A 24,657-nucleotide genomic window follows, 5' to 3' on the forward strand; every position below is an offset into this window, starting at 1 on the left:
GGTGCACGGACAAAAAACCTACGAGGTGCTCTAGTCTCCCCCATGCACCCCACTGGCACTGCCCTTGAGTCATGCCCTCAAGGCCTTCTTCCTTTCATTATTCGGCACCACTCAAAGCTCTGCTGTAGTGTTTACACAAATTGTGGCTATAACGATGTGCCGCTCGTTGTGCCAAGTTCTTGCATAGGCTGTTCTTGGCAGATTGTTAAACAAAGCTTTTGAAAAGGAATAACTGCACAAAAAGAATGGCACACAACGAAAAGAGATGACGCATGCGGACTTAGCCCCTAAACGTGTGCTACAAGAAAATGCTTGTTATGCTGCCCCATCCCGTAAGCTGTTTGAGCAATGGTGCTCTACGTTTCCACTAAGCAGTGCTACCTACAAGCATAAATTTTTTTTTATTCACCCACTAGAGGCAATGCTTACGAGTGATGTTGAAATTCGTGTGCTTAGTAGTGTGTAGTATCTGTCAGTTTATTCCCTGGGCTAGGAAGGGGGGTGCGGCCAGAGTTTTGCATGCTTCATACAGCATGTGTAGTAATGGGATGTTGACTGTGAAGCAACTATGCTTTTCTTTTAACCACACTCTAAAGCTGTTGCAGAGTCTGTTTCATGTACAGATCAACATGTTCCACAATTATTGCTGAGTAAGCATTGCTTCTGTTGTAAACATCTCTCCTCCACTGACAACATTTCAGAGGAACGATATTGCCATGGCCATAACCAAATATGACCAGTTTGACTTTCTCATCGACATTGTGCCACGAGACGAGCTCAAGCCGACCACCAAGAGGACGGAAGAGACCGTTCGGACAACCACCATGCCTGCTGACCAGGTTGGTCATCGTGTTTCCTGCAGAGGCATTGCCTGTGCATGTGGCCTCATTGCTAAACTACCGTGAAGTTTTAAATACAGTCGACGTCCAATTTCTCAAATGCCCAAAATTTCGGGCATGCCTGATTTTTCCGGACTCATCTGTGGCACCGTCAAGCTCCCCATAAAGTTAATGTATTAAAAAACCTAAAATCCCGGATGTTTATAGCTTTTGCCATTCGTTTTTACTGATTTTTTTTTACTGGTAACCGCAAACTCGAAGTCACTATCAATGCCGGCGTTTGGTTGTTTTCGGACCCTTGAACCCGCCGCGCCATGGCTGCCATACCCTCGAAACCGAAAATGCTGCAATCTAGCACACGCTAATCCGTCGCCAGCTGTAGCTTAGTCTGTGGCCACAGCTGCATGGTGCTCCGTCAGTAGGAAAAGCTACGCTGTTGGCCATGGTCTGCCGTCGGCATGCTTGTAGACTCGTGGAAGGCGGTTACACAACAGACCTTCCGGAATCGTTTTCGCCATGCGGACTTCATACTGGATGCCGAGACAGCCGTCTCGCCTGCAGTGGACAGCATGTGTGATGAACTTCCACCCGCAGACGTTGCCTTCAATGACCTGCACGTTGCTGGTGTTTTAATTCCAGCCGGGATAACCCCTGAGAACTTCGCCAACGCTGACAAAGACGTTAAGCTGTGTGTGAAATTGACCAATGACAAAATAATTCAAGTTACGGAGGATTCCGACGACACAGAGATCGAAGAGGCAGCTGCCTACACAGCCAACGAGCTCGGAGTTGATGCGAGCACTGACACTGTCATCCTTGTACAGCGACAGCATGACGTTAACTGAAATTGAGGCAGACATCATCGAGGGCAAGTGTAATACCGTGCAAACTAAGATAAGCAACTTTTTTTGTTTTTGCGCCTAGGTGTTTACAAATGCGGTAGCGCTGGCCACATCGGATTTTTTTTTCTCTTTTCTCTCTTTTAGCTATTTTCAGAGCCATCTATATGATTTTGCTGAATTACATTGAGAACCCTGCACTCCTGCCGTGACCCTCTCCATCAGCAAAAAATACCTTTTAAAAAGTGTGCTTTCACTTGCATTCGTTTTTCTGGACTGCCCGATTTTCCAAACGGGAAGTCGGACGACGACTGTATTTAATAAAAAGTCTATTTTTAGATTTGTTTGTCGAATAGCCTCCCTTAGGTGGGATCAAAAACATAAGAAACATCTGTGTATCGAAAATTGCTATTTTATATTGGAAGAAAACCACTAGCGGTATTAAGCATGGTAGACACACTCACTACATGCATTTCATAGCGAGCTGAGTTTTTATACACATAGGTTGCCTTTGTTTTTTTCAGCTCTACTTACGTTAGGATTGCATTACATGTCAAAACATGCTGCCTATATGTTTTGATACTTAGTACCCTGTGATGCACTATTCGTTTCGATCCTCAATGCTGAGGAGTTCTACTTACTGAAAGATGTGCAAATGTGCAGAATTCAGATACAAAACTAACTATATATACAGGCTGTTTCATGTAAGCAGTAGTTTTAAGAGATTTCTACTGAGAGACTGCAGTATAGCATGTCGGTATTGTGAAAGACCAATTACACAGCGCACTTTAAGTTGTTGCCAAATTATGGCTTGCAGCTTTTTTTTTTGTTGCAAATGCACATATGCTGTGCTCGAGCTACAATGCCTGCTGTGTATGAAAAAAGTCCTTTGAATTGATGATCACGGATTGTCCCCTTTCAAATGCAGGTCCAGTACTACTTCCAGTTGGCTCAGCAACACCAGGCAGCGCTACAGCAACAACAGCAGCAACAGCCCACAGCTCTGGCAACAGCTGCACAGCCACAGGTAGGCAGCAGTGTAGTTGCCAGGCTTAAGAAACTTGTACACCCCTAAAGAAATTTCTGGCTACGCCCTTGTGCCAGTACTACAGGCTGTTGAGTGGTCGCTTGATGAACTGCTTGTCAACTGTAGCATTACCCTGCCTTAAAAAAGTGCTCGGAGTCTCGCTAGGTCTTGGCATGGCGGACATACTATAAGCTGGGCTCACAGGTTACAGGACGCGAGAGCTGTTGCGATATCCTCGTTAACGAAGAGATAATTTGTCTGCTCAATGGCCCAGAACTTTAAAGGCAAACTAAATCTATAAACAACTTGTATTAAAATACAATTCACACATTTTTTAAGATGTGGTTGCGAGTGTTTTTGTTCAAATAAATGTGAATTCAGAACAGGACAAAGTTTGACAAATAGGCCTAATTTCACCTTCCCCGTGTTCCAGTCTTCTTAGCTTTCAATGGCACGAAGAGACTGGGTGAGGATTGTCTCTTTTGTAACAGTTTGCGTAGACTAAATCACTTTCGTATCTAGGATTTTCACTCTTTTTATTGGTGGTCCCGATGCTATTGCATTTTGATGAGGTTCTACTGTTAGTAGATGCAGATTTGCAGCATAGGGCTGGTGATGCGACCGGATAGAGGTGGCTTATCTAGCACTGCACCTAACGAGCCTGTTCAAAAGAGATTAAAAATAAAAAAACAACATTGACTCGCTTGTGCACTGATGTGTAGCTTCCCAAGCTCTGCCCTTTCATTCACATTCTCAGCATTCGAAGTCTTCACCAACCCATTTTGTATAAACAAGCCATTTGCTTGGAAAAGCAGACATCACTGCTGCTTTTTTCCGCTCCTCATGATTCTGACTTAAGCTCGCACTGCAAACCATGGCTACAGGTGTTAATCTGGGAATACCAGTTTTGGCACACAGATGCACACGAGGAGGGGGCCATGGTCATCAAGAGTGAGAGAATACAAATTCTTGCGTTAGTTTAAATATTTTGCTAGCACTCGAAATGTCTATCACTTTTAAAGTGATGAGAAGGGGCCCTGAGAAGGTTCACTGAGTGTACTGTTGCACTGAATACCAAGTTTAGCAGTGTTTTCTGTAGTTCCTGTCTGTTGCTGTGGTCAAATATCCATGTTGAAATTTCATGCTTCACTGGAAATAAATCATGCAGCTTGTGCAGGTGAGCTACCGCGTTTGTGTGTGTGCGTGTCTGTGCGATAGTTACCGCCGATTCAGGGAAAGTAACCTCTGTAATGCACAACCTTGCACATGCGTAGGAGTTTTGATTAAAAATCGAGGACATCTTAAGAATAATTTTATTATATATCCTAATTAAAAGGTCCTTGCTCCTGCTATTTCGGTCATCAATTATGTGCATTCTGCTTGCCTCGCGTTTAACTTATGTACCGTTGCAATTGCATCTGAAATGTGGTCCTAGTTTGATTCCCGAACCAGTACGAATTTTCCGGCAATCGCAAAGCTTGCATTTTTAAATCTAGCTAGAATTTTTGAGAAACCTCCTGCAAGAACAATTTTTTTTTTTTCGGTAGCCCACACTGAATTCACATGGTGGCACCAGTGCATATCTATGAAGTCGCATATTGTTTAGCTTATCTGGCACAGGCCTAGCTCGAATACGCCTGAGCACCAAGTTCTTGCTTTTTTTTTTTTTTCTGCAGATTCAGATAGTCCAGGCAACTGGTGGCAACGCACAGGCTCTGACAGTGCAGAATGCAACACCTTCTTTTTCGGTGCCCTCTGTGCTACAAGTGCAACAGGTATGCTGGTCAACCCATAATGCTCATGCATTTCGAGTTTATGAAAGTGCGAGCATGCAATGCCCGTTAATGCAAATGTGCTGTATAGTATTAGCTGTAGTACAGAATGGGATGCTAAGCTCATAACACACAAGTATATTTTGCAGGAAAAAAAAGTAAGATTACAATTACATTTACTTCCTAATTATTATACCAATTACTTTCTCATGGAGGTAATGGCATTACTGAACAGTGGTTAATTGCTTCAGCATTACTTTCCAAATATAAACTTTTATTAGAATTGTAGCAGTAGAAAAAAAAATAGGAGACCTTTCCATATTGCCGCGCGCTTGAGCTGCCAGCGCAAAAGAGGCAGACGAAGTGGCAGTTCCCCTCGTGCCATTGTTCTGTTTTTGGCTGCGCTGAGCCGACCGCTCTTCGGACTTTTGTGAGGACGCCTTAAAAACGTCTCCTGTCTCTTTAACGTGACATTTTAATGGTGGAGGTGCGGGGTAACCTCACCTATGCAACAGACTCCTTCTAGCAGCCGGAACGTGACCCAAAACCCAGAGCTTACGCCGGTACACCGTTTCAGTCGGAGGATTCGAGGACTGTCCCCCGAGTTTGTGCCTCACAGTACAAGTACGTCGACTGGTATGGAGAATACTGTTGCTGTCACCGCTTCCCCTACCGCTGGAGCCGCCGCTGCTCCAACCGCTGCACCCGCAGCTGCACCCACTCATTACACGCTACAAAAACCACGTGTTCCGAGTCCCTTTCGTGGTGGCCTCTATGAAGATGTGGAAGATTGGCTGGCTGAGTACGAGTACGTAGCGGATTTCAACGGGTGGGACGAAGTAGCGAAGCTCAAGAATGTGTACTTTAGTCTTCTGGATGGTGCTCGCACATGGTTCCAGAACCGCAAGGGCCTCCTAACGTCGTGGCATGAGTTCTGTCACAGGCTCCGCGAAACGTACTCGAGTCTCGATCGTCGAGAGCGCGCTGAAAGGGCCCTCCAGTCCCGCATGCAGATGCCTAATGAAGGTGTGGCTACATACGTGGAGGATATGGTTCATCTGTTCACTCGCGCCGATCCAACCATGCCGGAAGACAAGAAGCTGCGACACTTGATGCGAGGTGTGAAAGAGCAGCTCTTCGCTGGACTCATTCGTAGTCCGCCTAGAACGGTCGCGGAGTTCCTCACTGAAGCCGTCGCCATGGAAAAGGCGCTGCAGCAGCGGAACCAGTACGATCGGCAAGTGAATGCTACCTATACCACCGGGCTAGGCTCGTTCCCGACCGACGTGGGAGCGCTTCGCGAGCTGATACGTTCGGTTGTTCGCGACGAGCTACAACAGCTGCAACAGCTGAACCAGGCGCAGCAGCAGCCTTCCACGAATTGCATCGCCACCATCATACGTGACGAAGTTCAGCATGCGCTCGGCACACCTCGCCGCGAGACACCAACGCAGGTTGCTGCACCACTTCAGGCGTTCGCAACTTCAAGTGAACCTCTAGGGGTGACCTACGCAGACGTATTGAGACGCACCGTTCCGTCGTCCACGACACCATCCCCAGTGAGTGGTTTCCAGCGCACCACTTATACCGACACGTTCGAACACAACGCACCTGCACCAGTCCCACTACCAGCCGCAACCCCGTACGCCACACTGCAGTCCGCACAGGTGGTCCCTTATTTTGCAGACACTCGACCCGTCATGCGTAAATCCGACATATGGCGCATGCCCGACCGACGACCGCTTTGCTACCACTGCGGTGAAGCGGGTCACCTCTACCGAGACTGCCAGTACCGCCGACTTGGGCTGCAGGGTTTTCCTGCCAATTCACCCCGCCCCCGGTTTGGACAGAGACCACCAGAAATTGAAGATTTTATCGCTCGGCAGAACGTCCCACTCAGGCGTCAGTCGCGCTCACCGTCACCGCGGTCGTCATCTTATTCAGGCAACGGAAATCGAAGGCCGCAAGGACGGTCTCCGAGCCCTCGCCTGGAAAACTAACGCCAGCGACCTTTCGAGGCGAGGCCGCTGATTCTCGACGTGATGAAGACCTCGCCCTCCAATCGACGCGACATCGGACCAACGGAAATTCGACTACGCCGGCGCCTGTATCCCAGCTGAGCGACTTTTCAATGGACATACCTGTGCTGCTCGACGGTCGCAATTTAACTGCCTTAATAGATACTGGTGCCGACTACTCGATTATTAGCGGACAATTGGCACGTACCTTGAAGAAAGTGATAATGCCTTGGACAGGATCGCATGTACGTACAGCTGGCGGACATGTTGTAACGCCGGTTGGTTTGTGCACGTCCAGGCTACAAATACGAGGCTGCACGTTTTTGGTCAGCTCCATCGTGCTACGTGACTGCTCCCGCGAATTAATTCTCGGCCTCGATTTTCTTCGGGAATATGGCGCCGTAATCGACCTACGGCGACGCTGCATTTCCTTTTCGACAGTTAACGCTACGTCAAGGGACTCCAACCGCCGTACAACCGCCCTCCGTGTTTCCGACGACAGTGTCACAATACCACCTCGTGCAAGTATCCTAATTCAGGTGACTTCCGAAGGAACCAGTGACGGTGAAACAGTGGCAGAGTGCAACGTCTCCCTGCTGCTGGCGCTTGGAATTTCTGTGGCACGAGGCATCATTGACATTCGGAACGGTACAGCCGAGGTCATGATTACAAATTTCACCAATGAGCATCGTCACCTTTTCCGGGGCACTGCGGTCGCCTACGCTGAAGCCTTGGAGGACGTCATTGAGTGTTTTGCCTGTGAAGACAGTAGCCGCAATGGACAAACCGTAATAGATGTTGACATGAACAGTGCACTGCCAGAAGAGAACCAGAGGGCCTTGCGAGAGCTATTGTTTGAATTCAGGGCGTGCTTTGCTCAGTCGTCTAAAGTGAGTCAGACGCCAATTACACAGCACAGGATAATCACTTACGACGACGCAAGACCTATTCACCAACAGCCATACCGCGTCTCGCCGACAGAACGCGCAGCTATCAAGCAGCAAGTGAAAGAAATGATCGACGACGGCGTTATCCAGCCTTCGAACAGTCCCTGGTCCTCACCGGTCGTTCTGGTTAAGAAGAAGGACGGTACGCTTCGCTTCTGTGTAGATTACAGAAAGCTCAACAACGTCACAAAAAAAGATGTTTATCCGCTGCCGCGTATTGATGACTCGCTTGACCGACTACGACGAGCGAAGTATTTTTCTTCCCTGGATTTAAAGAGTGGCTACTGGCAAATTGAGGTTGATGAGCGCGACCGCGAAAAAACCGCCTTTGTCACGCCGGATGGCCTCTACGAATTTCGGGTGCTACCGTTCGGACTCTGCTCTGCGCCAGCTACCTTCCAACGCATGATGGACACTGTGTTGACTGACTTAAAATGGCAAAGCTGCCTTGTGTACTTGGATGATGTGGTCGTGTTTTCAACTAGCTTCTCCGAACATCTGAAGCGACTACGACAAGTACTTGAGGCGATTCGGACGGCTAACCTTACGTTAAAGCCGCAAAAATGCCATTTCGGTTACGAAGAACTAAAGTTCCTTGGACATGTCGTAAGCGCAGAAGGCGTCCGTCCTGACCCTGAGAAAACCGCCGCTGTCGCAGCCTTCCCGACTCCTGCCGATAAGAAAAGTGTGCGGCGGTTTCTTGGTCTATGCGCGTACTACCGGCGCTTTATAGGCAATTTTTCGAAAATTGCCGAACCATTAACTAGACTCACTAGAGACGATACGCCGTTCGTTTGGAGTGCTGAACAAGAATCAGCATTCACAGAGCTTCGGCTTCGCCTGGCATCACCACCTGTTCTTGGACATTTCGACGAGGAAGCCGAAACAGAAATTCATACCGACGCCAGTAACGTCGGTCTGGGCGCGGTACTCGTCCAACGGCAGGAGGGAATTGAAAAGGTTATCGCCTACGCAAGCCGAACCCTAACACGCCCGGAGTCAAACTACAGTACCACGGAGAAGGAGTGCCTTGCTGTCGTGTGGGCAATTGCTAAGTTTCGACCTTACCTTTACGGCCGTCCATTCAGAGTAGTGACGGATCATCACTCGCTGTGCTGGCTTGCGAACCTCAGAGACCCCTCCGGACGACTGGCAAGGTGGAGCCTACGTCTGCAGGAGTACGACGTCACTATCGTGTACAAGTCCGGTCGTGCACACGAAGATGCGGACACGTTGTCACGCGCGCCAGTTGAGCCTGCCGCTCAGAGCTTCGAAGAGGACTGCCCTTTCCTTGGCTCCGTAAGCGTAACAGACTTGGCTTTACGGCAGCGAGCAGATGCTCAATTGCGACCTATCATTGAACATCTAGAGGGCCGCAACGTATCACTGCCCCAGCATATAACTCGCGGATTGTCATCCTTCTGCTTACGACAGGGCGTGTTGTACAAGAAGAACGCAGCCGCCAGCAACAAAACTTACCTGTTGGTCGTCCCCGCAGAGCTGCGTGAGGAAATTCTATTTGCCTGCCACAACGAGCCTCCATCGGGCCATCTGGGCATCACCCGAACCATCGCTAGGGTACGAAAGTCTTACTACTGGCCGAAACTTGCCGCTTGCGTTAAACAGTACGTTCAAGCCTGCCGCGAATGCCAGCGCCGAAAATCCCCATCTGTTAAGCCTGCGGGATTACTTCACCCTATCGAGCCACCCAGAACACCCTTCGATCAAGTCGGCATGGACCTCCTGGGTCCGTTTCCCTTGTCATCTTCCGGCAACAAGTGGATAATCGTCGCTACAGATTATCTAACCCGCTATGCTGAAACTAAGGCGCTTCCTAAAAGCACGGCTTGTGAAGTTGCTCAGTTTTTCATCGAGAGAATTGTATTACGCCACGGTGCTCCATCCTGTGTCATCACAGACCGAGGAACAGCGTTTACAGCAAGGCTCCTTGAACAAGTTTTTCAGTTAAGTTACTCCACGCATCGCAAGACAACAGCGTATCACCCTCAGACAAATGGACTGACCGAGCGGCTTAACAAAACGATGACTGATATGCTGTCTATGTACATAGACGTACAGCACAAGACGTGGGATGAAATACTGCCTTACGTAACATTCGCGTATAATACCGCTACGCAAGAGACCACACGATTCACTCCGTTTCGTCTTCTATACGGTCGGGACGTTCAGACGATGTTGGACGCAATGCTCCCATGCGACATTGACAACATCGAGAATCTCGACGAAGATGCTGAGTGTTTCGTGCAACGAGCCGAGGAAGCACGTCAACTAGCCCGCGTAAACATCAAGAAACAACAAGGCGTCGATGCACAGCGCTACAACCGCTGCCACAGACAAGTCGATTATAAACCAGGTGACCAGGTGTTGGTTTGGACCCCTGTGCGCTGCAAAGGTCTCTCTGAGAAGCTTCTCAGTCGGTATTTTGGCCCGTACAAAGTGCTACGACAAGTGAGCGACGTCAATTACGAAGTCCTTCCGGACGGAAGCCAACCACCCCGACGCCGACAGCTACGACCCGAGATTGTGCACGTGGTGCGGTTAAAACCGTACCACACACTGTGACAATGTTTTTTTTTTTTTACGATACACGCTTCGTTTAGCATCGAGGCGATGCTCTTCAGGGAGGAGGGGCAGTGCCGCGCGCTTGAGCTGCCAGCGCAAAAGAGGCAGACGAAGTGGCAGTTCCCCTCGTGCCATTGTTCTGTTTTTGGCTGCGCTGAGCCGACCGCTCTTCGGACTTTTGTGAGGACGCCTTAAAAACGTCTCCTGTCTCTTTAACGTGACATTTTAAATGTCAAGTTAAAGGGGTCAAGTTAAGATTCACATGTCTGTGATATTTTTGTTATTCCTCTCTTTCTATCAAATTCCACCATGCTCCCTCCTCGCTTTCTCCTTTTCAGATGCTGGCAGTCGGACTGCTGTCCACGTACTTAGCAGCTTAATACTTCGGTTGCTACGGTTACTATGCGAGAAACAACGAAGTGCGACAGTAAAAGGAGGCAATGAAATGTGGCAACATGAAATGACAGTCGATCTACATAAAATATTAAATTGCCACATCACAAACAGCTGATTGATGAGAAGCCCATGATCGAGAAGACAGTTGGAAAACAGTGCATATAAATATGCACACAGCTGGTGCACTTTTGAGGATCAGATTTGTGTTCAGTCTCGTTTCTGCACATTGGCCAGTACTGATAAATGCTCAATAAGTAGTATATGGTGCTGTCATAGGTATTTTACTGCATGCAGAGCCCTTTCGCACTTTGGTTGCCTATACTATCAGTCACTGTTCAAATGTTTCATCAGTTACTCTCACTAAATTTTCCTTTTTTTAAAATTTTGTTTGCTCTAAAAGATTGATATTTTCTGTTCTTTTTTTTAATTTTGTTTACACCAAAGATTGATTAACATGCGGCGATGTTGTAATACGTATGCATACCGTACGTGCGAGACTGTGGCTACGCGGCATCTATGCTAGCATACAAGTCCTCTATGAAGTGCAGCAATTTACATTTGCTACAGCTCAGGCTCTGTCAAAGTAGGCGCACCTAGTCAGGCTAATGAATCAAGCGTGAAGGGGCATTTCCGGCTGCACTTCTCTAAATATTTACCTACTATGCTGCGACAGCTGCGTGTCATACTTCTAGATGGATAAACTGCCAATTCATGGGCGTGCAACACATGTCGTCATCTAATGTTGTTTACATCAGAAGCTGCTGGTTGAGGGTAAAATGCCATATTTATTCTCCCAGGTCAGCACTGCAGAACAGCAGCAACAGGCTCAACAGCAACAGCAGCAGCAGATACAGCTGCAGGTGAGCTTTGCATTTTCTCGATGACGACACTGCTAAGCTGTTTTCTTTCATGGTTTTCATTTTTGTTTGTTTGTGGTGTTTAGTTTTTTTAAACTTCAGCAATTCAAAATTTGCAAGAATGGCACAGTACACTTTATTTAGACTGAAACACAAAAGGTAGCACATATCGTCTGTATTTCTTTTTTACACGAGTGCACAGAGATTACTTAAAGTGCACCTCCTGTGCATCTATTAATCAGAAAAATGTAGCATCGTTTAGCTGTAGGCCAAGTTGTTCAAAGTATCACCTGTGATAATGCCTCATACGCAATGTCATGAAACATTCACGGCTACTGTATTTGATCAAAAGCGCCATTTGCCAGTCAAACTTGCGATACATTGTTACGCTGGACAAACGAATGACGAAAGATGAAGCTTGTGAAAGTACGCTATTTCATGTGCAGACGTCTCACAGCGCGCGCTGCATTGTGAGCATTCTCATATTGCAAGTCTTTAACAAATATTTGCTAAAATAATAGTCTGTTCAACCAAGCACAGTCGCATTTTCCCACAGTCACAGAAGCATTGCAATTGAGAAATACCCTGGAGGCCTTTCTTGCAACAAGAAGGTGCATGCCTGTGAAAAAGACAATACAGTATAGTAGTTTTTAAGTGTTATAATAAAGCAAAAACCTTGTTAGTTTGGATTTCGCAGGACCATCAAAGATCACTGAATTAAACCAAAAGTGGCACTCTCGAAAGTATAAAGAAAACAGCAAGCAAATGTCTATTACATTCATACAGTTGTTTTTTATTCTTTGGATAAATCTTGTTCTCACTTGCATGAGAATAGTGTAAAAGTCGCAATTCTCTTCACATCTCTACTTCTTTTGCTACGTGGGTGCGGTCTGAAGTACCCACATTTCAATCAGTTCAACTGGAATGTGCTCTTCGTGCCCCTCCCCCTTCGCTGTTACTGCCGCTACCACACTGTGAGGTGACAATACCTTTTCTGGCCATTAAGCCAGCCAGCAACAAATCATTCATTCGTCACGATGTAACTAGTGCGTTTGATGCCAGCATGCGCACTATGGTAGAATGCTATTTATTCTCGACAGCTTGTGCCACGTTTAAGTTTCGTGACACTATGCGCAATCCGTCTAGTCAAAATGAAACTACTAAACATTGTTTCCCCTGCACTCTGATGGCACGTGTGGCCTATGTGCCAAGATTCATAATGAAACTATTGAACACGGCATCCTATGTGAACGAAGCTGTGGTCACTGGCAACTCAATTACGGAAGGCTTTCAGTAAACGGAAATTGTTGAGCGGAACTGCTGCTTAAATGGAACAGCTGCCGCTGATATGATTGGTTTTGTACTTGAATCGTGCACCTTTGTTCATTTCTCTGTAAATGCAACTCCTGTTAAACAGAACATATTTTTCTAGTACCTTCAGGTTCTGTTTACTGAAAGTCTACTGTATAGGTAATGTCCACGGCCACACGTCGGGAGGCACATGTTGCCCTTGCGTGCCAAGTAATCATAGCGTCCGTGTAGTTGAAATGTGCAAGAGCCGAAAAACACAGTTAACTTGCTAAATTTGCTGCCGTCGAAAGTCATGGACGATGACCATGCTTTTATAAAGTCCCATGTGTGGTGGTAGCAGGTGGTAAATGCAAACAAGCGTGAATTGTTCCAGCTACTTACTTGTCTGTACCGAATGGTTCTTGCTGATGCTGACCCGGGCTGTGCCATGCATTGCTTTGTTTTTACGCTTGTGCCATTTTCACTTTTTTTGCATCGCACACTTCCACTGCTCAGCATCAAAATAATCAGGTGTGCGGCCAAATATATCATAATCAACTAGAGTTTGATGCCACTGTGTAATTCGCATGCTTAACAAACCAGGTAACCAGTATAAATTATTTGATTTTCTTATAAAAGCAGGAGTAACAAGCTTTTACCATATGAACTTTGAATATAGATGCAGTTTTAGTTGTATTCAAGAAACTCGTTCTCTAGCAAATTTCACAATTCAAAATGTTTTTTAAGAGCTAACTTACTAAACACAGTTTGACCGAAATGCACACCACACATATGCTGTTGTCACACCAGCACTCGCATGGTTCGATGCTGCTTGCGCACAGGATTACAAACTCTCACTCTGATGCTGTTTCAGACACAACCGCAGGTGGTGCAGCTGCAACAGCCCGTGCAGGCGCAACAGGTCCAGCAGCAGGGAGGCATCCAGATTGTGCAGCAGGTCATCAACAGCAACGGGGAGATACAGCAGATTCCGGTGGGTGTTATCTCTACCCTCCCAACCAGCACTGTCTGTGCCATGTCACACGTCAGTATGCAGTGCAATAGCAGTGCCAACTACAGTATCAACAGTGGACCTAACATAAAAGAAAAGCAACTATAAAAGAATGCCTACACGAAACAGGCACACATCCTGTGTATGTGTTCTCTCGTCTTTTTTTGGGGGGGGTGGGGGGGGGGTGCTGAGTCTATTCTTGATACTAAAGATGCGTGAACTACCGTAATTACTCGAATCTAACGCGCACCTTTTTTCCGGTTAAGCGAGTTCATAAATTGCATGCGCGTTAAAATCGAGTGCGAAAAAAAATGAATACGGTCATTCTATTGCCATCGGCATTTCCAAAACGGCTGCCCCCTACGTGCTTCGGCATGGCGCGTCGGCCATTTCTGCCTATGTGTTTCCAATGTGCGCCACTTCGTACGTGTGCTGAGGAGTTCGTCATCTTGTAGTTCATTAGCATTGACGGCATGGAAGGGCCGACTCCAGAAACTCGACGAGTGCACCACGATGCCGCTTTTAAAAGAAAAGTCATCGCATGTGCCAAACAGGCGGAAATCGGGCCGCATTGCGGTCCTTCAGAGTTCCCGAAACGTGCGTGTGGGACTGGCGGAAACAAAATAAGAAGATTGTCAAAGATTCATGCAAAGGCTTCAGTGGACCACAGCAGGGTCGGTTTCCGCAAATTGAAGAGCTGCTCGCCGAGTATGTGCTTGAGCAGCGAGCGGCACAGCGGCCCGTGACGACAGAACTGCTCTAAGTGCGGGCTATGCAGTTAGCTTCAGAAAAAGGGCTAACGCGGAGCCAGTTCAAAACGAGCAGGTGCTGGCTAACTAACTTTATGAAGAGGAAAGGCTTTTCCCTCCGAAAGCGAACGGGCATGCGCCATAACTTGCCAGAGAAGTACGAAGAAAAGCTTCACAGTTTTCAGAGGTTCGTCCTAAACTTGCGGCACAACAACAGCTACCTGCTTGGGCAAATCAGGAATGCCGATCAGACGCCTCTTTACTTCGACATGCCTGGCACCACAACTGTCGAGAAGAAGGGGGCAAAGCAGGTTCGCATGCAGACATTGGGCCATGGTAAAACAAAAGTGAAATCAATGCTCTGTTGCACATCAGATAGGCACAAGCGTCTCTCGTACCTCATATTTAAACAGAAGACACTACCGAAAAAAGTCGTTTTCCCGAGTACTAGTGTGATCGTGTGAGCCAACGAGAAAAATGGGTGCACGTTGTAATCGATGTCTTACTTTTTTTTTCGTCCTGAAAACCGAGTGCGCGCTACAATCGAGGGCGCGGTAGAATCGAGTAAATATGGTACACATTGTCTAAAGACAATCTACAACTCTGAATGAAACATAGTCACTGAGCTGTACAACATGTACATTGTCAAAACACGATGCATAGCTCAGTACAGTTTTGCTCTTGTGCTTTATGTTACGGTAGCCGACGTTCAGACACGCATACTCGTCTTTGTAAGGGTTTTAGTGATCTTCTTAGTGTCGCTGCAGTGTAATTTTAGAACACCATTGACCGAAATATCCAGCATGTGGCAGCACTCCATGGCAAAAAGCACGTCTTATCCAAACTCCACATCTGATATATCAAAGCTACGGTCTCAATATCGGAAATCTGTTGTGTGACAGTGCTTATCTGCAGGCATCTGTATGATGAGAGGGCACTTGAGAAGGCGGAAATTTCGCACTGTTCTTCGGAACTGCCCATTGCCACACATGACTGCAAGATTTGTCTCAGCTTCCCACATCCGCATCTGCTCTCCACTGCATGCTCTTTTTTTTTTCTTCTTGCCAATACTACGGGCGGGGGGGGGGGGGGGCAGTTCAAGACCTCTAATGAAAGATTGCAAAGAAAATAATAATAATAAAAGATAAATTAAGCTATTACCAATGACTAGCCCTCTTCCCTTACCATGGTAATACAGTATCCACAAATTTTAAGTTATCCGAAGGTCACAGGTTCGGTCCCTGTCCACGGCAAGTTATCTTTTTATCCACTTTTCTTTCTCCGTATTTACATTACAATTACTTCTAATAACATCCCCTATACTTTACTAGGCATAATTGTCAGTTCTCATTAATATTGTGTCTAACAAAGAAAATGAGCCTGAGCCCTTTTTTTGCCTGTTCTTTTTTATAATGCCGCTTTGCAAAATTCAGGAAGCTACAGTAGCTTTGTGATTGTGCCAGTGTGGGTTTAGAGCCATGTAGCGATTTGTTTTGCTTGTTTTCACTGCTTTTTTTAGTCACCTCTCATGATTAGCTGGTCCTGAGAATAATGTGGACAGAGTGCCAGTTTTTATTTTCTTTTGCATTCCCTTCATTTAGCCCCGAGGCTCCGACACACAAAGCAACAGTATCACATGAGGGCTCTGCATCTTAGCTAAAACAATGTGGCATAGATGCTAAAGCGGTTAGCTGCTAGCCTTACTTGTATAACATTTCAATTTGGTGCTACTTTGTTCATTACCTTGCCCTCACGGTGTAACTGTGACTTTTACAGATCCAGCTGACACCTGCACAATTGCAGCTTATCCGGATGCAGATGCAAGGGCAGAGCACGGGCCAGCCCATTATCATCCAGACGACACCAATCCCCCAGGCAGCGCCGCAGCCCCCACCGCAGCAGCCACAGGTGGAATAGCTTGCCCCAGACGAGCGCTGCTTGTGTAGCACTCTGTCATCTTTGCACTTTGTCGGCTTTGTAAATATGCGTGTCCTTGTGAATAGGTGCAACTTTGAGAGTATGTGCCTAGTGTTGGCAGAGTGGCCCCATCTAGTTGACAAGGCATTTTATCATATAACCTCAGGGAGCAGCACAAACAATTTTTCAGTGTTCACTGATCATGTAAATAAATATCAGTGCAGATTCTCCTTGGCATTTCAGTTATCAGTGTTAGGTGGTATGACTGCGTGTTTAGTTTTACTGAATATAAATTTGAACGATTGGTTCTATGAGCTCCCTTTCTTTGCGACGCCAAAACTTCTCACCCAGAATAGCAGTGTCAAAGAAAGGAGTGAAGCAAGAAGGTAAACGCCAAAGGAAGGTGTGAGGAGACAGGGAGTGAGAAAAGCAGAAGAGTGTCGAGGAAAGAAGTGAAGGGAATGGAAGGAGAGAGTCAAGCAAAGAAACGCAATGGAGGAGAATGGAAATGGAAAGCAAGGATGAAAGGGCAGGGAGTGAGGAAAACAGGAGGGTGTCAAGGCAAAGAGTCAAGCAAGGGAGGGGGTGAAAGCGAGAGAAAACCAGGGTGAGGTGGGAGAGAGTAAAGCAAAGTAAGGCAATAGAGTGTCAGGCAAAGGAAGAGAATAGGAAAGGAAAGCAAGGTGGAAAAGAGAGACAGTAGGGCAATGGAATGTCATGGCCAGGAGTAAGTGGAGCAAGGCATAGGGTGAATGAGAAAGAGAAGCGAGGGTGAGGAGGAATCCAGAGAGTAAAGCAATGGGGTATTAAGACAAAGGGTGAGGGAAGAGATAAACAGTGAAGGAAGGTGAGGGGGAGGAGGAAGAGAAACAGTAAAGCAATGTAATAAGAATTTCAAAGAAAGGAGTGAAGCAAGGTGGTGAATGCCAAAGAAAAGCGAGTTTGAGGAGGAAGGCAGTGAGAAAAGCAATAGGGTGTCAAGGCTCGAAGTAGAACGAGAGAAGAATGGAATGGGAAGGAAAAGTGAGGATCAGGAAGGAGAAAGTAAAGCAATGGAGTGTCAAGGCAAGGAGTGAATGAAGCAAGAGAGTAGGTGAACGGAAAAGGCAAGAGAGGGTGATGAGGAAGCGAGAGAATAAAGCAGTGTTATGGCATGGACTGAGTAAGCTGAGGAGAAGGGAGGGAGTTGAACAAGTAAGGGCAGCAAGTATGAGTAAGTGAGAGGGTGAAGTGGCATAGGACTTTCGTTGCTGAGGCTTTCCTTCAACTCCCCTGTCCATTGGTGTTTATGATAGTAAAGCCATGCCTAGAATTTTTTTTTATGCGAAGCAGCTTTTTGACAAGCATGTGTTACCCTGTCTCTCCGTGCGTCCATACAAATGCGCCGTAATTCACTCCCCTCGCAGTGAGTGCTGACATCACTTTCTCTCTTGCCTGCGATGCTAGCCCCAGTGCCCGCAGCTGCCACCTCGTTCGTTCGCCCACAACACCTGCCACTACCACCACTCAATCTGCTACCACAACTGCCGCTTGCGAATCTTTCAACGCTTACCGCAGCACTCGCGTTGCGCCATTAACCGTGTGCAACGCTGCTCCTTCGCATCTCATCAGGGTTTCCTTTGGAAAGATGGTGTGAATTTCCTAAAAACTCGGGCAGATACAAACATTAAACTTGCATGCCTACTTAGCAAGTCACATAAAACAATTTCTTAAACAGATATACACCTTTCTTAAGTGTATACAGTGCTCTTTAACTAGTACTACAGTTAAGAGCACATGCTTGAGCAGTTAGAAACATCCTTGCTTTTCACATGAGCTTGTTGTAAGTTGGCAGGCCGTGGCATTGAAGTAAGGCTTCGTCATGACTAGCGTGGGGATTCTCTTATTTCACGACTAGGCTGGTCGTATGGCTACAGTATAATCTCGATGATACGATTACGGTTGATGCAAATTTTGGGATGATACGAATTTTAAGGTTGCTCTGAATGGACTACAATATAATATACACCATTGTTCGATGTTATACGAACGGTGTCCCCAGCAACCGTGGATGATATGAACGCACGATTGACTGATGCACACGAGCGGTGCAAAGTGGCTTGTCTGTGTGAGTTAGGCCCGTTCACACTTGGCCTCGAAGGAAGCAAATGCAACAAAACTCACAGGAATTTCCTGGCCTTGTCACCACAAAAGTGGCCAGAAAACCTTGCTGCGAGGCCGACGTGAAAAAATAGGTCCGAGATCAATTTTGCCATCACGCTATAGCTGATCACTTTTCTGCTACGGCTTTGGCTAGACCGACCGCACTAGCTCTCAAACCACGTGATGTAAAACAACGAGTTGTACATTCAGCATGGTGGCAAAGGCGGCGCAGTCGCAAACTACCTGCATAGCACGACAAAGCTCACGGCCTGGAAAAAGATGCATTCACCGAGAGCCTGGTTTGAATTACGATTGCTGTGAACACCGGAAAGAGAAGAAGGTGCAGCAGCAGCGAATCCACATACCCTAACGTGTCTTGCTTTTGCACTGCCGGTTGAATCCGTCACCGCCGCTGCCAGTGTGTCCAATTGTGTTGTTTCTTCTGCCGTATCTCCCGAAACAACGTTTTCAAAGGTGTAAGCTGTTTCTTTTAGTGCTTTGCATGCACAACTAGAACTCGGTATTGATTTTAATGCTCAGGAATAAATTTTCAAGCAGCGAAGGCGGCGGCAGTCGCATGTATATGAGGGGCATAACGAATGTGAAAATTTTCTATGGGCACGGACGTGGTTTTGTGGTCACTCTCTGGGATTTATTCTTGTGATAATATCGCAACACGTTTTTCCGGCCGCTTAAGCGGCAAAGCAAGTGAATTTTTAGCAAGTGTTGCCGCTTTCGCTCCCTTTGATGCCAAGTGTGAACGTGCCTTATAGCGCCAGCTGCATGAGTGAGGAAACCGTGGCACTTTATTGAGAGGCGGTGGAAGCAGGAAAGTTCAAAAAAACACCATGGACTTTTTTTTCAGCAAGAAGTAATGCACTCCAATGAAGTTCTTGTTCATCTTCGTGATCAGCTTTAACTTGGTTTTGGTTCATACGAATTAAAGATAATAGGAATATTTTGCGTGCTCCCTTCAAATTTGTATCATTGAGACTCTACTGTATTCTTTTTGACTACGATTCCTTGCACTCTTGAGTTTGCACACTTATATTCGCTATTGCCTAGGTTTTGAAACTTTATGTTTGAATCACAGAGTCATCCACAGTACATGGGCAACCAGCAAAGGAGTGAGAATCTTCTGGTACTTTTTTATGGTGTCAGTAGCAAATACTTCTTTGGTCTTGCTGGCGGATATGGTGTCGTCATGTTGCAATGCTCAAGTCATCTCGGCATTTTGCATTGTCTTATTGAAGCATGCAGGCTGCGCACCTTTGTAAGACATAAAGAGTACAAACTTTCCATCATACAATTTTGCAATAGCATTACCAAATCGACAAAAATTCTAAGTCTTTCTTTATACGTACAAAGCATTCAGAACTCCACATATTAGTGTAATCTATTGAGTTGCAATGTTTAAAGCTCTCTATAAAACGAAATGAAAACAATCCTTATTGCCTTTTAAATTTGTCAATGTTCAATTCAAGCTCACTAAATTTATTCAGTATGCACCTTACCGCACTCTAAAGCTGCATTGGGTACAGACTGTAAACATAATGCATTATGAAAAAAAAATGTCAAAAAGTTAAAAAATGCCAAATGATGAATGAGAACTTATCGTGCCAGTGCTTTAGCTAGCTTTGCTGTTATATTTACCGCCATTCTGTTCTGCATTGCATTTAGAAAAGCAGTTGAAAGCGACTGATTGTCTCTAATGATTTACCTTTGGCACGCATACTTATTGCACATGCGAAATTTTGTAATGTAAATGGTTCTAGTAGCACAGCTGTTCTTGATTGATAGATATGTGGGGTTTAACGTCCCAAAACTACCATATGATTGTGAGAGGTGCCATGGTGGAGGGCTTCAGAAATTTTGTCCACCTGGGGTTCTTTAATGTGCACCCAAATCTGAGCACATGGGCCAACAGTGTTTCCGCCTCCATCGAAAATGCAGCCGCCACAGCCGGGATTTGATCCCTCGACCTGCGGGTCTGCAGATGAGTACCTTAGCCACTAGACCACCGCAGCAGGGCAACAAGGCTGTTCTTAGTTGAGCCTTTTATGTCTAGTGCCCATTGTTGATCATAAATGGGTCTGTGCCGCAGAAAGTGGGTGGATCCCATTACGGGTATGTGTCATTACCCCCACAATTCACCACTACTACTTCCACGTCATTCAACCCCACTGCATTCAAATCCAACTTCATTCAACCAGCTAAGTTAATTAGCAAATCAAAGGCTTCTTTGTAAGCCAACAGTTTACCATTTCATCAGTGTCGAAAGCAGCGCTGGCTGAATTTTTCAATGGGAAACTCGTCTTAATCGAAAAAAAAATGAGCCGCACTTCTCAAAGGCTGACCCAAAAGTAATAATTGCTTTTTATTATTATTCCCCTTAAGGCACCAATTATGATGCACTGTACACTAATGTCTAAATTTCACACAACGTAATTTTAAAGCACTCTTGAATACATTCATGGAAAGAAAATTAAGAAATTTGTTTCCCAAAATCTTTGCTAATTAATCTTAATTAGCTTGTGTTTAATTATTATGCTGCTAGTCATCGATTTTTACACGAAAAGAAAGAAATCTTAGACTCTAAATGTATATGCAGTTCAGTTTTGGCTGTGTTTATTTTGAGCGAAGGAAAATATAATACTCATGAAGTTGGGGTCAAGTCAAGATGCGTTGATTGTGCTGAAGGTTCAATTGATCCTATGTTCAAAGTATCTTGCCTTTTATTTCCTACAAGTCTTAGGCACTGGCAACAACAGCTTGCTTCCACATATGTGGACGCTGCACCTCTTGAACTTCCTTTCAAAACATTATTCTTTTGATGCTCAATTTTTGTGGCATTTATTTATCAATTTCACAAAATTGTTAAACCCTTGCATATTGAATGACACATTTTGTGTTTTCGAATGTTTTTCCTCTTTTTTTTTTCTTACCTCCGTCCCGTCTTCATCAAATCTCTGCTTAAAGCTTTCGTTGCACTCTTGGAGGTAAGAAGTCACAAGGGGGCAAGAGGCAGATGCCATTTTTGTCAGTAAGTGCTGCACACTCAGTGCTGTGTGCGTGGCAGCACCCTGTCACAGTGCACCAGCAACTCAACCATGTTCCACGTGACTTAACGCATAACAGTACAATTTTTTTTCTGCCGAGTACAAGACCAATTGATAGACAGGGGCCCCAGCTTAGCCAAAAAAAATTTGGAGGATATTCTTAAAGGGGCACTAAAGGCAAATTACAAATTATATCTTTGTGAAAGGTTAGTGCTTGATAACGTCTTAAGCGTCAACATTAAACACAGCAATTGTCCTGCAATCAAGAAATTAAAAAAGTGGTGACAGAAAATTTGTTACCCTCTTTAACTATGTTTAATTATATGCTTGTATATTATAACTGGAGGACATATCGATTTAAAAGAGTGCTCTGGGTCTCCTATGGCATAGTTGGCCTTCTCGTTAACATATCATGTGACCACGATAGCCTGTGACATCAGTGACCAGCTTCTGCTATTTTGTCAATGCTACTGTTTTTTTTTAAGCACTGCAAGTGCTAATTTCCTCAATCCTCAGTGATGGCTGGCCGTCGGACAGCGCAGTCATGGTGAATGCTACATCAGGAGGCTGCTGTCAGAGTTCGACTGCACTAACGGCATGCAAGGAACTAAAACATGATTTTCTTTCAAACAAAGCATTTAGTGTTCTAAACAAAGCATTTAGGAACACTAAAGGCATATTTGCCTTTAGTGTTCCTTAAAACATATTCTTCATATATAAAAAACGTGAAAGTGGTTTTTACAAAGAGTGCGGACTATTTTTACGAGCTTTCCTCTTCCCCTTTTCCTGTGGAGTTTCTGATACTACAGAGAAGCCAGCAATACTGGATGCATGCTTTTGCCAGCCTGGCCATGAAACTTTCTCATTAAAGTTCCACTATTATACTTCGAAGCATGGAAAACAAAGTAACGCCCTATGTTAATATGTTCCACAGATTGCAACCCTTTCTTTGGAACTAGTTTGCAAAGCCAAATTTGTATTTACTTTTGGGTCTCCCCTTGTATGTATAACTCAGATAAGGCTCAGAGCTAAAATTTAGAAAGAGTAACATTCAGCGGGTCTGTTCATACTTGGAGAAGTCCCATTTGCATGATCTCATTTATTTCTCATCAAACTAGGCAAAAAAGTCAGGTTGTTTGTGTGGTATGAAGGTGGCACTGTACTTAAGTTTAACGAAGTATAATGAAACACTACCACTTTGTACCCTGCAGACGCTGTACCAGATCCAACAGGCTCCGGGACAGCCGCCATCAGTGTTCCTCGCTCCAGCAGGGGCGGTGACTGGAGCGCCGCAAACAACCGTCCAGATCCAGACGCAACAGGAGACGCAGTCCACCGAAGACGACGGCGCCGACCAATGACAGCAGGGGGACTGTGATTGTTGATCTCCTTGCAAAAGCATCATTGTACAGACCCACTCCACCACCGCAAGAGAACTTTGCCTTTTGTAGCACATTGTACTACTTGGCTTTTCTTTCCATTTTTTAAAATAAACGAGACAAGTGGCATCATCACCTTCACTACCTTGAAAAACCCTCTCCTGCTCTCCTTTAATTGCGAGATAGTGTTGTTTTTATACAGATATTTTCCACCACGACTCCTTCAAGGCACAGCCCCTGCGTGAAGTCACTAACTTAATACATTGCACTGTCACCTCCGTAGAGCCTTGTCCATTTTCTTCACTCATAAGTTAGTGTAGCTCACGCAGCATTAATCGTTGGACAAAGGCCACATGAGCAACTGTAAAGCATTTGTCAAAAGCTAGGTATCTCGATATATTCGACATCTCAATAGTAGAACAAATTAAGCGAAATGTGGGTGGGAAAGAGTGTGTCAGTGAGCTGACATTCGAACTCTTTTAAAGCACATAAAATCTCTGTGGTCAGTGCAGGGGTGCTTGCAGTCAACAGTGCGAGAGTCTTGCAGAATAAAACTGGGGTGAAGTAGAGAGTGTTTGATACCCCTACAAACATTGAAGGAACTGAAAATGCTAAACGAAACAGAAACATTAGTACAATCAACTGGAAAAGCATATGCTTATCACATGATCACTGAACAAAGATGGCAATGTAATGCTGTGAAGGTGAAATGCTTTAGGCTAAATGTTATCTCTTAGCTTAATACATTGCACTGTCACCTCCGTAGAGCCTGGTCCATTTTCTTCACTCATAAGTTAGTGTGGCTTTTTCGTTATTTGCAATTTTTTCAGTTTTTTTATGCAAAACCAACAGCATCGGGACTAAAAGCGCTACGATGCATCTGACTGAGTGAGGCCTGGCCCCTGTGCCATCAGAGCCCCGATGCAGCAGCATAACAAAGAACAGAATGAGCACGCACACCTAAACATGCCGGTTGTGGAAGATAGTAAGGTATAATCTTCAAGATTAGCACAAGTAACATAAGTGGCATGTCTTCAAGATTAGCACAAGTAACATAAGTGGCATATTATTCGACCTGCGAATGTTTGCACTCGTAACACAAGCCGTAAGACGGCCTGTATCTACATATTTTTTCTTATAGTACAATATTATAGAAGGTGACCTTTATTGGATGTGTTGTAAGACGAATTATTGCAGAGACAGTATCGATTGCCAGTCACGGTAGCTCCGGTCTGACAGAAACGCACATCTCGTGCACAGCAGCCACCACATCGAACTCGTCTTCCTCTTCTTCACAACAGATGTAACAGATTGTTTTCGTTCAAAAGCATAAGAATTTCGCATCCCATCCCATGCATGTTGTAGTGTCTGCCACACACCAACATGCTGTTTATAAGCACACAGCACTGTCGCCAGCACCTGGCTACTGCACGTTTTATTCTTTGTGAAGAAATGTGATTGTGTGAACTCGTGTCTTTCTGGCAATCACCGTCTATGTTTGACACTGCCATCTTCGATTTTTCCGAGAGTTTCGGTTGCACGGAGTACAGATTACCACCACAAACCACCCTTCCTTGCAGACTGCTCTGTGTCACCTGGAAGGCCTACTGCGAGCCATCTGTAAGAAGCAGTTGTACTTCTTATGATAGTTATGCAGATCCAGTGCAAATAACCTGCTCTGTTTTTGGTGGCACATTTTAGTTGCTACATCACTACCACTTGGCAATCTCAGTTTCTATGCCTTGTAAGCCTGGTCATTCTCACCTTCTGTGCTCGCATAATGCACCTGTGTTCTGGCCAGAGTTGCAAGGTGCTACCAAGCTCAAATAAT

The 24,657-nt window shown here is 45.5% G+C and overlaps 1 protein-coding gene across 4 annotated transcripts in view; it reads left to right on the forward strand.

Annotated features, from left to right (window-relative positions):
• The window catches only part of LOC142771952 (nuclear transcription factor Y subunit gamma-like), a 28,101-nt gene extending 5,121 nt beyond the window's left edge, over window positions 1-22,980 (forward strand). For all 4 annotated transcript variants that reach the window (XM_075873960.1, XM_075873959.1, XM_075873962.1 and 1 more), the window contains exons 5-11: window positions 702-839; window positions 2,607-2,705; window positions 4,382-4,480; window positions 11,219-11,281; window positions 13,443-13,562; window positions 16,106-16,237; window positions 22,659-22,980. In XM_075873960.1, the coding sequence (XP_075730075.1) occupies window positions 702-839; window positions 2,607-2,705; window positions 4,382-4,480; window positions 11,219-11,281; window positions 13,443-13,562; window positions 16,106-16,237; window positions 22,659-22,808 (801 nt within the window). In that variant the 3' untranslated portion in view covers window positions 22,809-22,980. The remainder of the gene's footprint in view (window positions 1-701; window positions 840-2,606; window positions 2,706-4,381; window positions 4,481-11,218; window positions 11,282-13,442; window positions 13,563-16,105; window positions 16,238-22,658) is intronic.
• Window positions 22,981-24,657: the final 1,677 nt, after the last annotated feature.

This window comes from Rhipicephalus microplus, chromosome 9 (assembly GCF_043290135.1).
Source record: "Rhipicephalus microplus isolate Deutch F79 chromosome 9, USDA_Rmic, whole genome shotgun sequence".
NCBI lineage: Eukaryota > Metazoa > Arthropoda > Arachnida > Ixodida > Ixodidae > Rhipicephalus > Rhipicephalus microplus.